Below are 15,480 nucleotides of genomic sequence, written 5' to 3'. Positions count from 1 at the left end.
AAACCAAACCCAGAGGACACACATAAAAAACGCAACTACCCAATGGTCACACTTCATAAAAAGATTTGACTAAAAATTATTAATATTTGAGAAAAATTTAAGCCCCTAGGTTCTACAGTATTTTTCTTCAGCTTGCGAGTAGAATTAACTAGAATTAATAACAGAACCAATAGAGGATTTAAATGATTTGTCAATCGATAGTGGAATCATTTATACGTAGGATTTTGGAAATTTCGTCTACCGTATTTATTTTGAAGAAAATAATAAGGTTAAAAACATAATATGGAACCTTTGTGATCATGGAAAAAGTTATGGATTGGAAGGTTTGAAATTTATTTATATTTAATTTTCAGCAGTACTCCATAGTTGAATTTCGTAGGTATACCTACCTATATAAAAATAAGCATTAAATATAGTTTTAAAAAGTACCTATAGGTACCTACCTAATAGTTTAATTTCGATACTAAGTTTAGAATGTTTACCTTGTATGCATTAAAAAAATTTCCTATTTGAAAATTAAGAAGTAATTATTGTATATGGGCGATGAATAATTAATAAACAATATGCTAAAATATCCGCTTTTTGGCATTGTATGCATAATGCGTATACCTAAAAATTACAATAGGAACCTTTACTTTTTATAATTACCATAGGTTCCATTTTTATTGATAATAATTAATAGGTTTATAAAATATATACCTATATATTTTTAGGTACAAGGTACAACTAAAGTCTACAATAATAATATTATTTTAGTCAACCATGAAGGTTTTATAATTAACATATATTATGGTAACTACCTACATCGTGCTATAGTCAACGAATAGACACTCCCTTTTTAAATTACCGTCCAACCATCACCGTACTTCTTCCAAGTGCTTTATAGTCTCGGTAACTTTTTCCACAATCAATGTTGTAGTTAATAATATTATTTTATATTATTGTAAATTGTAATGTTATAATATTATGTAGTTAGAAGTTAAAACAATCAAATTAAAGTTTGTTATGGAGTAAATAAATAAAATAAATATTCATAGGCATGCCCAGAGTCCAGATCCCCATGGCTGGATAGGCAAATAGTAAAATTTTAGTTTTTACCTATTTCATTTTTACTACATCTAATTATTACAATATAAACACCTGTAACTTTTTTTGTAAGTATGTAAAAATTAGAAAATCCTACTTACCATAAAATGTGTCAACTGTTAAGTTAAATGAATTCTAGGACATAAAGCAAAACATTAATAATGTTATTTGTAACTGAAATAAGGTACTTACCCATTAAAATTGAATAAGTATGAAAAAAAATGCAATTAAATTATTATTATTAAAAAATTATTTAAATTAACCGATTTACACTAACATGATCACCATGGACGTCAGAGATGACTTCAACTTTCATAGTTTCATCACCCTACATCAGTGCTTGCTGACTGATAATAGGCACACTCAGGAAAAAAAAATGTTCATTATGCCACTGACTACGTGTGTCCATGCTCTATGCACTGCCCTTATCAGACAATTAAATATATAAAATGAATATTAATGATAAACCATCAAAATAAAAAAATGTAAGTAATTTGTATACACATTTTCTAAAAAATATTTGACTGTTGATAGAAAAATAAACTCTTCAAAAAACTATATATTTACTCCAATTGTAATATACATTGTAGATACAATTTCTGAGCACTCTTTCCTAAGTCCAAGGTTGTAGAAAAAGATTTAAAAACAAAATAAAACCATAATTATAAAATCAATATAATATTAAATTCTAATTATTAGAATATATTGTTTTCAAAAAGCATATATATGGAATAAAATAAAAATATATATAACATACGTATCAATAAAAAGCTTTTTGTTTATTGGTAAGATGGAGATTGAGTCAAACTAGAAATCAAAAGTCTAAAATTGGCTACCCAGTACTCAGTAGCCTAACCAATAGCCACTCCTATTGTAAACTGCTATTTTTGTAATAGAAACAATTTTTAATTTATTGTTTAATATTAATAGTATGTTATTTAATGTTATATAATTATAATGAAAATAAAAATTAAAGCTTAAAATGAAGGAAAATATTTAATAATATCCATGAATAACATGATAAAAAGATAAAGAATGATATAATACTATTTAGATTAAACTACTGATAGCTGTTTTACTTAAATAAGTTGGATTAGGTTAACTACCTTTATCAATATTTATTTCAGGAAACATAATTTACTTAAAACAATTATGTAATAAAAGCATCAATTAAAAACATTTATTTTTAACTAACATTTTTAACCACATCCATAATTGATTCTAATAAAAAAAAAATACATGTTATTACTTATAATTATTATAAAGACAAATTTTGTTTGAGTAATAAAAATATAAATAATATTGCTATTGTTTTAAAATTTAATATTTCGAAATATTTAATTACACATGTGAGCCGAGTACTGAAAATATATACTTATGTAATAACTTAAGCACCAAGCTGCTTGTATAATATTGGCACATAATCATCATATTGAGCTTGATAGAAATTTCCGGCAACTGGATTTCCCAAATTGTATTTAAGTGCAAATTTAGCAATAGAAAACTTTTCACGCTTTTCTGCAGATCTAAATTTTTAGTATTAAAAGTTAACAAAATACATCATATTTTGTATTATATTACTTTATTGATTACTATACACTACCTGTTAGTTAAACGGGGTTCATCAAAATTCAACTTTGATGGTTGTTTATAAGCTAAGAATACATAACGATGAAGTCCTATAACAAAAAAATACATCATAAATAACAATTTATATATATATTTTTTTAATTTTATTATTTTACCAGTTTCAGGTGGTGGTCCAGAGCCTACATATTCAGAAAGTGTTTCACCCTTAGTGATATCAGTACCAGGAATATTTCCAACTAACCAATGATGCCATTCTCTATATGTGTGTTCTTTACGACTCGGAGCATCAGGATCTAAGATAAAAATGATCAATTAGAATAAATTTTAATATTTAATACTATAAATATACAACATCAACCATGTATTTTTATACTTATAAGGAGTGTACATAAATGCTCAAAGAAATAAACAAAATTTTTACGACTGCCTAATATTATACAGTGTATGATATTTATATGGTATTGACAATGAGATGATTAGAGATATTATTTATACATTACCTGTCATACAAAGAGTATACAAAGCATTTGGATCAGCAGGCCAGCTTACAGATGGTTCATCTTTTACTTGAGTGGGTGTGAGTTCATTACCCATATTAACAACCACTCCACTTGGGTATGATACCTATAATATAAAATATTTATCAATTAATATAATGTTAAATGAGATCTGTATTTAAGAATTACTTGATAATAGTGATATAGACATTATTTTTTAAGACACAGTTCATGACTCACATTATTTTAACTTATTTTATTATAAATACACATACCACATTATCGTTACAGCCCCCACTTACTGATAATATTGTGGATGGAAAATAAGTAACGTAATAATAAATTAACCAAAATAATAATGGACAGTTTGTTAGTATAAAATAAATTTTACTATTAACCAATCTCTTAATTTTAGAAAACCATTTTTAAACTATAAAGCTTGGAAAATACTCAAAAAACTATAAGAAGAAGTCATTACATTATAAGTTTTCTCTCTCTGATTCGTGTTCACACGGCCACACATAACATACAAAATTTAATTTGAATTCAGCAGAACCAAACATGAGTGTTATTAGATTTTATATTGATGTGAATTGATCTATTATCAAATACAAAGTCAAGGACATAATTTATACTAGTACATTGGCTCTTTTACTTAATTCAATATTTTTCTGCAATATTTAAATATTTTATACTATACTAAATAAGCTTTACTTGAAAATTAAGGTCTCGTTAATAACCAATGTACAAACACATATTATAACACATATGATATTAGAACGAAAAACATTAATTTATTTAAAATCTAGCAACACAAAATTGGTTCTGCTGAACTCAAATTTATCATGTCGTGCGAGAAAACTTATACCTAATGTGGTGACGTCGTCTTAAGGTTTCGACGATAAAAATGAATACAATAATAATATTTTACTTCAATTTTGTCGCTGGGCGCAACGGCGATCACGTCGGGAACCACTTCGTGTTCGAGCATGGCGGCGGATTTAGTTGAGTACGACAAACGAGGACTGAACTTTAACGTCTGTGAAACGATCAAATGTTTAGGTCGAGCGGTCAGGCGACAGCAATTAATGGCGGATTTTATCAGCAACGCCATGTATAGACTATACACGTCGTGTACAAACCGGTAAATAACAATAGATTAAAAATTGAAAGGCGGAGCCTTTATTACTCACAAGTGTTAATATAAATATTGTATTTTGTGGACTCTAATAGTATAATATTGTAGTATCACGACAATCGCGTGAGATTATAATAAATATACCTATTCAAATTCTACAGAGAAATGAAGATTGGAGACACGACTAAGTTAATAGCCTGATCAGTTGAATAGTTGAATGTTGATAATAATATCAAAATTATATTTGATAATGTGTAATTAAAAGTCCGCTAACTGTGGGCACCGCTTGGAGCACTGCAACACAAGTTAGTTAGAGTATGTTAAAAATAAAATAGTATAGAACTATAGACCAGCGTTTCCCAAACTGTGTTTCGAGGTCCGCGCGTGTACCAGATGGGGTCCACGAGACCACGAACGTAAATTGAAAATACTATACATAGTATATATAAAAACGAAAATTTTATTATTATATTAAGGGGGTCCGCAATCATTTTTACTATTTCTAAGGGGACTGGCAGAGAAAAAGTTTGGGAAACGCTGGTTTAGACTACAAGCACAGAATAGATTTAATATTATTATCTATTCTGTGCTACAGGTGACAGGTCGCAAGTTGCAGGGTTAATTATAAAAAAAAATTGTAATCTGTGTGTCATGGCGTCATGTAACTCACAAATATACAATTTGATGATACTTTATAATATTTTACCGATGCAAATAATATATTCCTTAAATTGTATACCAATTTATTTCACATTTCAGATATAATTTCTATTAGCCCAATAATGATTTCCTTCCATCAGCCTTTAATAATACATTTATTCTATCTGAGGGGCAATGACACTTTATCTCATTAGTTATCCATACGTATATTAATTATTATTTATAACACAATCCCTATCTGTAAACATTTTATTTGTATTTTGTTAGAATTTCATTTCAATTTTATTGAGATATTCCTAATTATCATATTAATATAATTATTGTAATCGTCAAGACGTTCCCTACTAATTAGATATCGAAATAGGTAGTAGGTATTATTACCTGTTGAACTGCTGATACTTCATTAAATACCTAAATAATAAATAAATATTAATGAAGTTCTGACATTTAACACGTAATCTGCCTTAACCCGCAGTTGTTTAAGCATTATAATTTATAAGTTAACAAAAAAAATTATTATTGTACAGATATATTTTTATACTTTCTATTTTATTTTTTCAAAGGTGTGTTTTTATTTTAAACATACCGTATATCACATAAACCTTATTATATATATAATTAAAGAGCATAATAATTTACATAATACATATTTGATTATAATTTAGAAATGTTCCTATTATGTAATGTACTAGTGTAGTAATGTATATTATAGTATATAGGATTTTGATTATTTCGAATAATTTATAGCTATTGTTTATGTTTTGTTTATGCTCAATATACCTATTTGGTACCTAATTATAAAAATAACTTTGTTTACTAATTAATTGTAATTACAAATAATATTTGTTTGGATAGATTATATTTTAAAATTGCTTACCTATTTATTATATTTTTATATATATTATAGTTGTGGTATACTTATATTGTTTTTACATAAATTATGTCTTTGTAATTCTTAAATTGATCAATTATATTATTATATATTTATACTTTTATTAAAAATGTAATGTATCAATGTGTAATGTGTATAGATATTATTCAACAATAATGACCTTGCATTTTTTTATTGTATAATGGCGGTCGTTTTTTTTGAAAAAAAATTTGATACTTACATCAATATTCGTATTATATTTACGCGATATTTGATACTTTGAAACATTATATAGGTAATTAAAAATATAATAATATATACCTGCTTTCATAGATTACTTATATAGCTATATACTTATTCTATAAATAATTATGCCCAGACATGCAGCTTCTATATCTTAAATTTAAATAGTTTTTAAATAGTTTCTACAATGCTAACTTTCAGCCACTACACTTCTGATCTGGAATTCTCATATATACTTCTCGTAGTATATACAATACCATAAAAAGTATCTAATACAGATGATATAAGCTAAAAGTGTTAGACATTTAAAAACTTTTTAATAATTTAAAATGTTTACATTTTACTTTTCGTTTAACTACAGTTACTACTGTAGTACTGTAATTTTATTAACTCGATACTAAGCGACTTTCATAATTTGACTTAAGTACCAACTAGTATAACTACTAAACTACTTACAGTCTTACTAAAAATGTGTACCTGATACTAACCAATTTTTAGATAGGTATTATAAGTGATTTATTATAACAGAATCATTCAATTATTAAAGTTTGTCTTAAGTATACTCTTATAGTCTTTATAGACTTATAAGTCTTATCCATTTTTTCTTTTTTTTTTCTTTTTTTATTTAATAAGAAATATACAACTATACAATTAAGCACAACAAGTAATAATGATGAAGAGGATTACATAACATGAATATGGCACGATGTAGGAGGGCTCCCAATGGAGCTACCTACTTGGTTATCCATTTAATAACAATTTTTCAGATTTTACAATTACAAATTACATTAAACATTATCAAAATTCATGAGTTATGACTAATACTCAATTATTATGATTTATGATTTACGAGTACATAATATTACACCAAGAAATAAAATAAAACAATTAATGCATACTATGATTTAAATAAACTATACACCTATTACACCTACAACCTACATATCATAATGTGAAATGTAAAATTTAAGTTCACCTAATATACCTACGACCTACCTATAATCTATGATTTGTATAAAATTATTAAAATAAGACAATAATGGAACTATTGGAACTAGGTATATTAAAAAGACGTTATACTCGCATGTGTTGTATCCGTCTTCCAAACATAAAACTTAAAAAAAATTGCGTTCAACGGAATCAATTTTATAAACTTTAGTATTAGAGTTAATTCATTTAAGTTTAGCTACTAATACTTAAGCTATATAGAAAATGTATTTTACTTTAAAATGTATAAAATAAAAAATGTATAGATATTTTAATAGATCGACGAAATATTTACGAGAATGTGGAAAGTGATCGTAAATATTGAAAACTTCAAGGAGTTCAAACTTAAATTACAAGTCTGCACGGATTAACCTTAACCGATTGACTTAAAAATGTTTGTACTTCATTTTTATATACATATATAAATATGAAGGGTTTTTTTTAATTATTTATAGTTAAGGAACCTATATTGTACATCTCTTATACATTTTTCAAACGATTTACATAAAATGTTCGTCAACAGATAGAAGATTCGCAAAAATCTGTAGTATCATAAACTATTTTTTAAAACTTATTTTTTACTTTTTAATACATCGAATATAATTGACATAAATGACATATTATTTTTTTATTTATGGTAATTTCCTTAGTTACAGAAAATAATACAATTATTATTTACTATGATTGGATACCTATACAGACTTTTATTTTATGTTTAGATAAGACAAACCAAAAAACTGTGTTAAAAATCTATGTGACTTACATTTTAAATAGTTTAAGGAAGGGTAAATCTCTAGGCATTTAATTTATCACCGTCAACACCGTGCAGGATCAGCTAATATTATTATATTATAAGGTATAATAATATAATGATGTTGTATAATATAAGAAAGTACCCATTATTTTATTGAAATAATTTTTAAAAAACAAAACAATTAATAATAGTATTATGAAACTGTAAACTTAAATTGTTAATATGATCACCAGATAATATTTTAACGAGGAACAAAATTTTTCTGAAATCAGTAGACGACGAAAAAATAATTTTTTAAATAAAATAATTTTTTATTTTTCCAATTAACATATAATTATATAAAATACTGCAAGATTAAAAAGTCAATTAGCCATCTAAATAATATTTTCTACATAAACAATGTTTTTGCAATCGTTTATTAAATATTAACTTACTAATTTTTATTAAATTTGAAGATTAAATTAGTTGACTCCAAATTGTTTGTATAGAATTGGAACATAATCATCATACTGGGCCTGATAAAAATTACCAGCCACAGGTGCTCCTAAATTGTACTTCAATGCAAATCTATTGATTGAAAATTGGTCACGATGTTCGACAGATCTATACAAATAGAAAAAAAGTAATAAGTAGGTAATATGTTGTATGAAATCATTTTTTTTAATGGTAAGGTTAATTAGTTCGTTCAATAAGCATACAGCATACTATATATAATATATATATTATATATTATATATTACCTATATCCTATATATACTTATAAAATAAAATATAATATTTATATTTATATCTAATCAATTATAATATTAAATTTTAATGTAATATTACCTATTACTTATACGTGGCTCATCGAATGTAAGTTTTGACGGCTGTTTGTATACTAAAAACACATAGCGATGTAGCCCTGGAAATAATCATTAATTATTATTTTAATCTTTTAATTGTACTCATGAACATAATATAAGAGATCATCTAATAAATTATAAAACATCCTTTATGTTCATGATTGTATTTAACTACCTAATAGTTATTTGGTAATTGATGATAAACCTGTATAGAATATAAATACGTTATTCATAATAGTACCGGTTTTTGGTGGAGGTCCAGAACCTACGTATCCAGAAAGTGTTTCTCCCAAGCTCACGTTTTCACCAGGTATATTTCCGACCAACCAATGATGCCATTCCCTTTTAGTAGGTTCAGCCCGGCTCGGAGCATCAGGATCTGAGGATAAAAATTTAAAAAATATTATTAATTTTAAATGCCTACCTACCAATTTGTTAAAATTATTCTGTAATTACCGGTCAAACATAGCGTATAAAATGAATTAGGATCAGCATTCCAACTAACTATTGGCTGGTCTTTCACTATAGTAGGTGTAAGTTCATTACCAAATAACGCTTTCGCACCATTTGTATAATTTACCTATAATACATTTTTTATTATTATTTCCGATTTATGATAACGTAGTATTTTAGTAGAAAGGTCTATGGTTTTTTTTCATTTACTAGTAAAATTTCTTTCGGAGCAACAGGAATTACATCAGGTACCACTTGATGGTTTTTCATAGCTTGTTCGACATTGAATTTGTTTGCAGATACACCGATCGTTATACATACCTGTAAAATATAGAATAATTTTATCCTATAATAAACCGATAAATTAAAAAAATAAAAAATATTTATATCAAAATAATTTCTTACTAAACACAAGCTAAAGCGCCACATTCTTGTTTCTTCAAAATTAAGAAACCAATAGGTTAAACGACTCTACTAAAGTCTATCGAAGACGTCCTATCTAATTAGTGAGCAAACAAATAATGAACTCGAAACATACACTCGGAGTTAAATATAGAGAATTATCATAATAATATTAAATACTACTACTACTACTACTATTACTTCTACTACTACTACAGGTACTTTTACTTTGGTCTCTGCAGAAAAGTCTGAAGGTCAAAATAATTTTTCAATGTACTACAAAGGATTAAGGAACTAATTTTTTACATAATTATCGAGAACAAAAAGAATAAGTACTTAGTAAGTTATTACCTGCAATAATTTATAATACAATAGTTAAAAATATAATGATAAATGTTTAAAAAAATAGTTAAGCACATCATCAGACATTATTAATAATTTATTATTAATTTTAAAAAATAAAAATTATATACAAGGTTTATATTTATAATTTTATAATAAAAATTATACAGATTGTGTGGCAGATATAATAAAATAACTTAATAAATTATGCAGGTATTATTTTATTTTGTAATGTAGTGTAAGATTTGACTACCATAAAATGTTTGATATTTTCTTAATTATTTAATTAGTTATAAATAAAGAATATTTTAACTATACTAATATACTATACTTTTTCTTTCTATTTCATATTTGTATGATTTTGAAATTATATTGTTAGAAAAAATATCAAAAAAGTGAGATACGTCTTAATTGCAGAGTATTATGTACCTATAGTATTTTGACCAATCTTATACTGTTATTGGCTTTTATAAAGTTAGACTTTTTTAATGTAATACTGTATGTCATGTAGTACATGATACTTTTAATATGCTATTCTTACCATCTGCAAAACAATATTTTAAAACATCTTATAAAATAAATTAAGTTTAAATTACAGCTTACAAGCCTCTACTTTTTATTATTATCATCATTCATCACCCATCACTAGATTTAACTAAAATCAATTTAAAAATACATACATTATAAATACTCAGTTTTGTTCTATAAATTATAATTTATAGTATACAGAACTTATACCTAACCTATCTCATATATAGACTATCTACATTATGTAGATAGGTAGATAGGTGGATAAGCCTGTAGATAATATGTAAGTATTTTAGTATTTTAGTACTTACATATTTCGACATAATTAAATACAATAAATTATAAAAACTAATAACAATATTTAAAATATGATGTATTACTATACATTTTACATTTTTTTAGAAAACTCAAGTAGCATTTTCGTATACGAACCACCTAATTACCTAAATGTAATGTCTACTAAAAATTATTTTTAGTCAAAACTTATTCATATTTAATTTTTGATTTTTTTTTTTTTTACTATGGAAGTAAGATGCCTTTATGCTCTGTAGTTCTTTATTGCGTATATAGTATTAATTATAATAGGTAGTGTCTACAAACTATTATATAAAGCTTCAGACATAAATAACCAAATAATTAAGTGTATACTTTATTTAAAATAAACTTGGCTTTCTTAAAAAATAATACTAAATCTGTAACAACTTTTGTTCAATATTTGTTTTCGAGGCAAGACTAATGCATTATGCATACTATAATCAACATCAAGTTTTCATTACTTTTGACTAATTAGTACTAACATAATTTTTGTTTAAATAATATGTATTATTTATGACGTAATAAATCATGTTAACATTGCCTAATAACATAATGTAATAAATCATATTAGTTACCCTAACTAGAAAGAGAAGAAAAAAAAGAAAAAATAGGTACTACCTATAGGCTACAATCTACATGACTACGTAAAGATATCTTATATTTATATTATTTAGAAATGCAATACTTATTATCAGTCTAAAAGATAACGAGTAATAAACAGCAACTCCAGTGATACAATTAGCAGGTAAATAGGCAATGACCCAAAATAAATTGGGGTGAAACATCAACACCATTAATATAAAATTACGATAGATATTATATTTTACCCCTTATTTTATAATTTATACTATGATATAAGTATCTGCTTACATAGCTACATACAGTAGCGGTCAAATAATTTTATCATGGGAATGGGATGTGTCTGATTTTTTTAACAAGCATTGTTATCATCGCTGAGTGTTAAGAGGTAGGTAAAGTAATTTGCAGTAAAATTGGTAAAAGCTATAGTCATTATGCTTATTTTACTTTTACTAGACAATAGATAAATAAGTAAAATAGTAAAATAGATAATAGTAGACACAGACAGTGTTATACACAGTACGAGTACAAAAGATACGATTTATATATTATTAAATATCATAACTGAATTTATGCAGTATTATGAGTTATGAGAGTAAGAAATGTTGTTGGTTAAAAAAATATTTTATTATTTATATATATATATATATATATATATGTATTATATTTTTTATTTTAGCTTCTGAACGGAGCGATAAATGTATTGATTCTACAATGATGTGTGTTTTGTGTGTGTGTGTGTGTGTATACACTATGTCACCATATCTTGTCAAAATAATACTTTAATTTAAAACTTCAGGGAAGGTCGATGGAACGTAAGAAGTTTCCAGTAGTTTTCAAAAAAATCGAGGAAAAATTTAGGGAAACTTGAAAATTTAATACAAGGTTTCTTATAAATTGTTGTTATTGTAGTTAAAAAAACCAAAAATCGTTAATCATAACGATTTTTGTATACAATGATATCTATCATTTCATTCAAATTGAGCATACCTATTATATTATTATAATGTAGTGATCTACCTATTAAATGTTCGAAGTCCACTCGATATCTACTGTACCTATAGCAGAGTGTTACCCACTTGACCACCCTTTTTCATTTTCATACTATAATATTATATGACGGTGAGACTAGTTTTTCAGAAATTATAAGTAGGTATATTTTATTTTTATAGTTAAGAAACCCAACCTGACTGTCGAGGATCGTACCAGTATTCTACGTTTATAAATATAGTATCAGTTTTCTGTTTATCATAACTCAGCATTTCACCTAACTATTTTTGATTATTTAAATAAATATTTAATCCCTAAGTACAACATAATATGTTGTATATTATAATATTATTATAATATATATACCGAAGTAAAATCATCGCTAACAGATTTAGCCTATAACAATGTGTACTCATACCAGATCACATATTGATATATTGTATTGTTTAAGTAAAATAATAATTATAATATTTTATTTTAATCTAATTTTTATGTTGCACACAGTAAAACTTTATAGTCATATTAAATATTTAACATTGAAATCCTTTCAATGATTTTCGCATAGGTATTCGTTCTTAGTTTAATATTATCAATTACCGATACATTAACATTATATTACATAAAGACAACTTTTAAAGTTGCAGCCAAATGCCTACATTATAAGTACATGATTAAATTTTAGTTGTTTATAAATTCTTAGCGGAGTAATGAATGTAATGAATTTACAATAATGTAGGTGTTTTTTTTTTTTTGTATAGGTATCAATAAAATTTTTTGGGGCAGTAAAAATCTTTAATCACCTCAACAATCGAAAAATTAAAAAAATTTTGACAACCCCAAGAAATAATCCTATTCAATAATCAATAGTAATATATTTTATATAATTACTGTGAGCCCTCATCAAAATGAAATAACTAAATAATTTATTAAATATTAATATCATGGCTTAAATATTTAAGCCATGGTTAGTATATTATAGGTACCTACCTAAGACTTATAACATGGTTACACAATCTTTAGGTATATATATATATATAATATATTATACATAAATGATTATAATAACTGCTGCAGCTAATAAAAATTATCAATAATAAAAACAAATTGGCTTAATTAAAAGTTAAAAACTATTCAACAATAAAGCACGATGTACTCATCTAATTATATGTCTAATAAAATAAAAATATGATTTAAACACGGTTATCTGGATATACATTGATAGATAACCGATGGCTGTTGCATGTTTAAATTTTAATTATACTCAGCACTAAGCCACTAAGCAGACATAATATATAATTATTATTATTGTAAAATAGATGAGTATACCACTATATTTTCAGAAAAAACTATATATATTATATACATATTATATGCCATTGTTTTTTTTTGTGTTTTCGTCATTTGTAACAATATTCTTAGTTCTTACACTTTTAATAAAAATTTTCCGATGTATACCTTATAAATTCTAACTTTCTGCAATGACTAAATCGGATAAAATCAATACTGTCCAAATCAGAAAAATAAAGCGATCTTAAATCTCTTTTAAACTTTGATGACATAATAATTGTATTACTTTGCTTTAAAAATAGCTAGCAAAGTTTTATTATAAAATAATTTATTTAAAATATACATATCAATTAATATGTACAAGAAATCTATAGGGATAAAAAATGTACCTATAATATTGTAATTTTTTTGTAAAAATGTAGTTTTGGGGAGGTTGAATAGTAGGTGTATCCAGAATAATTGTTTGATGGGGGACGGGGATCAATAAATTTAAACATTACATGTGATCGAGTGACCAAGATTTTAAATTGTAATTATTAATTTGTTTTATATTACAACTCATGAGTGAAGGAAGCATAGATATGTTACTGTTAACTTATGGGAGTCACATATTTTATTTTATCTAAAGCTTTAAAATGCCTAACCAGGCCCTGATAGTTAATAAACTATGGAAAATTAGTTTGAAAGCAAAAAAAAATCAGGAATCTTTTGTAACTGGTTTAATTGAATTACAATTTGAATTACAGAGCAAGTTTTTCAAACAATGGAAGTAATGGACCTTACAACCAAAAATATCTAACTAGAACCATACAACCGTATAAAGAGCTTATATATAAGAAGAAAGTGATCAACACGATTAAAATCCTTCTCAGTTCTCAAAATTCGCATAAATCGCATCGACCTGACAATTATTATATTTTAAAGTATCCGGTTATAGTTTTGAAAGGATGAGTTGCATAATACTTGTTAATACTTTGTTAATACTTACCTAATGAACCATCTGGCTTTAAACTGTGTTGCTTATTGTAGTCGTAGAATAGAAACTAAAAACGCCCCGGGAAATAATTTAAGTACGGTCCCCTGCTTTCAGCCTGTGCTACGAAGTAGTTAGAACTGAATAATTTTTCACTCACTTACCTATTGAATATTCCCATTTTTACATTTTAATGTTTTTTTTTCTTAATATTTCATTAAATTCCTATAAATATACTGCATTTCTGTATATTTAGATGTAGGTATATTATAATTTATGATTCAATATAAAATATAAGATGGACAAGACAATAAATATTAGCGTGTAGTGATGGTAACTGTGATTTATAACTATAGAGTATAGTCTAAGGTTGCCAATTTTTTTCATTTTAAAAACTGGATATCTAACTGAAAACCTTTTTTTTTTTTAGTCTAATATAAATATTTATTATTATGAATAATTAATTTTTTTATTAGTTTATTACTCAATTTCTGATAATACAATTAATAAATAAAAGTATATGATATAACATGTATATTAATTAAATAAATAATTAAATAATATAATATAATAAATTAAGTGCTATTATGATATGATTATGATTGTTGGCGGGTCGTTGATAAATTTCAAATAACAGTGCGTACAATTCTGTTCAAGCACGATGGCGACACTGTAATTTACATTGAAATCGCAATCTTTTATTAAGGCGGGTTCACAACTTCCCGTGTCGTGTCGTGCCGTGTGAAATTGTAATATAAATTCGTTCCCGAATCAGGACGATACCAACTTGATAACCATAAATTCTACCGTAGTATCATGGTACCACGGTTATCAAATTTTACGCGGGTTTTATATATTTATATAATATACCAAGTCGTGAACATTGTGACCAGCACGATCAAAAGTTGAATTAATTCAACTTCGCGGTAATCGCGGTATC

The 15,480-nt window shown here is 25.6% G+C and overlaps 2 protein-coding genes and 1 long non-coding RNA gene across 5 annotated transcripts; 1 reads left to right on the top strand and 2 right to left on the bottom strand.

The window, feature by feature from the left end:
- Positions 1–2,236: 2,236 nt before the first annotated feature.
- Positions 2,237–4,536, bottom strand: LOC114129147 (phosphatidylethanolamine-binding protein homolog F40A3.3-like). 2 transcript variants are annotated; one of them, XM_027993794.2, is made up of 6 exons: positions 4,367–4,536; positions 4,105–4,212; positions 3,177–3,300; positions 2,832–2,969; positions 2,690–2,765; positions 2,237–2,612 (listed from the first exon to the last, which is right to left on the bottom strand). In XM_027993794.2, the coding sequence occupies exons 2-6, from the start codon at positions 4,162–4,164 to the stop codon at positions 2,474–2,476; spliced, it is 537 nt and encodes a 178-aa protein (XP_027849595.1). In that variant the 5' UTR covers positions 4,165–4,212; positions 4,367–4,536; the 3' UTR covers positions 2,237–2,473. The 2 variants fall into 2 exon arrangements, with proteins under 2 accessions (XP_027849595.1, XP_027849594.1); XM_027993793.2 differs by having other exon boundaries at positions 4,105–4,533.
- Positions 4,537–8,113: 3,577 nt separating this feature from the next.
- Positions 8,114–9,681, bottom strand: LOC114129148 (protein D2-like). Its single transcript, XM_027993795.2, has 6 exons — positions 9,530–9,681; positions 9,335–9,445; positions 9,128–9,251; positions 8,913–9,050; positions 8,655–8,730; positions 8,114–8,429 (listed from the first exon to the last, which is right to left on the bottom strand). The coding sequence occupies exons 1-6, from the start codon at positions 9,551–9,553 to the stop codon at positions 8,288–8,290; spliced, it is 615 nt and encodes a 204-aa protein (XP_027849596.1). The 5' UTR covers positions 9,554–9,681; the 3' UTR covers positions 8,114–8,287.
- LOC126549244 (uncharacterized) lies at positions 8,363–14,934 on the top strand. Of its 2 annotated transcripts, none has more exons than XR_007603391.1 (3): positions 8,363–8,455; positions 9,745–9,865; positions 14,314–14,934. It is a non-coding gene; the product is annotated as an uncharacterized LOC126549244 (long non-coding RNA). The 2 variants fall into 2 exon arrangements; XR_007603392.1 differs by having other exon boundaries at positions 8,364–8,459.
- The last annotated feature ends 546 nt before the right edge of the window (positions 14,935–15,480 follow it).

This window comes from Aphis gossypii, chromosome 1 (assembly GCF_020184175.1).
Source record: "Aphis gossypii isolate Hap1 chromosome 1, ASM2018417v2, whole genome shotgun sequence".
Classification (NCBI taxonomy): Eukaryota; Metazoa; Arthropoda; class Insecta; order Hemiptera; family Aphididae; genus Aphis; species Aphis gossypii.
The sequence above is the reverse complement of the archived record's forward strand: the minus strand, read 5'-3'. Positions and strand labels throughout refer to the sequence as shown.

Excerpts from the sequence above, each read along its gene's own strand:
- LOC114129147 (XM_027993793.2), bottom strand. The coding sequence starts at position 4,287 with ATGGCGTTGCTGATAAAATCCGCCATTAATTGCTGTCGCCTGACCGCT. Across the intron at positions 2,970-3,176 it reads GTATACTCTTTGTATGACAG|ATCCTGATGCTCCGAGTCGT; the intron begins GTAATGTATAAA and ends TTTTTATCTTAG. Across the intron at positions 2,613-2,689 it reads GAACCCCGTTTAACTAACAG|ATCTGCAGAAAAGCGTGAAA; the intron begins GTAGTGTATAGT and ends CTAAAAATTTAG.
- LOC114129148 (XM_027993795.2), bottom strand. The coding sequence starts at position 9,553 with ATGTGGCGCTTTAGCTTGTGTTTA. Across the intron at positions 9,446-9,529 it reads GGCGCTTTAGCTTGTGTTTA|GTATGTATAACGATCGGTGT; the intron begins GTAAGAAATTAT and ends TATATTTTACAG. Across the intron at positions 9,252-9,334 it reads CTCCGAAAGAAATTTTACTA|GTAAATTATACAAATGGTGC; the intron begins GTAAATGAAAAA and ends AATGTATTATAG.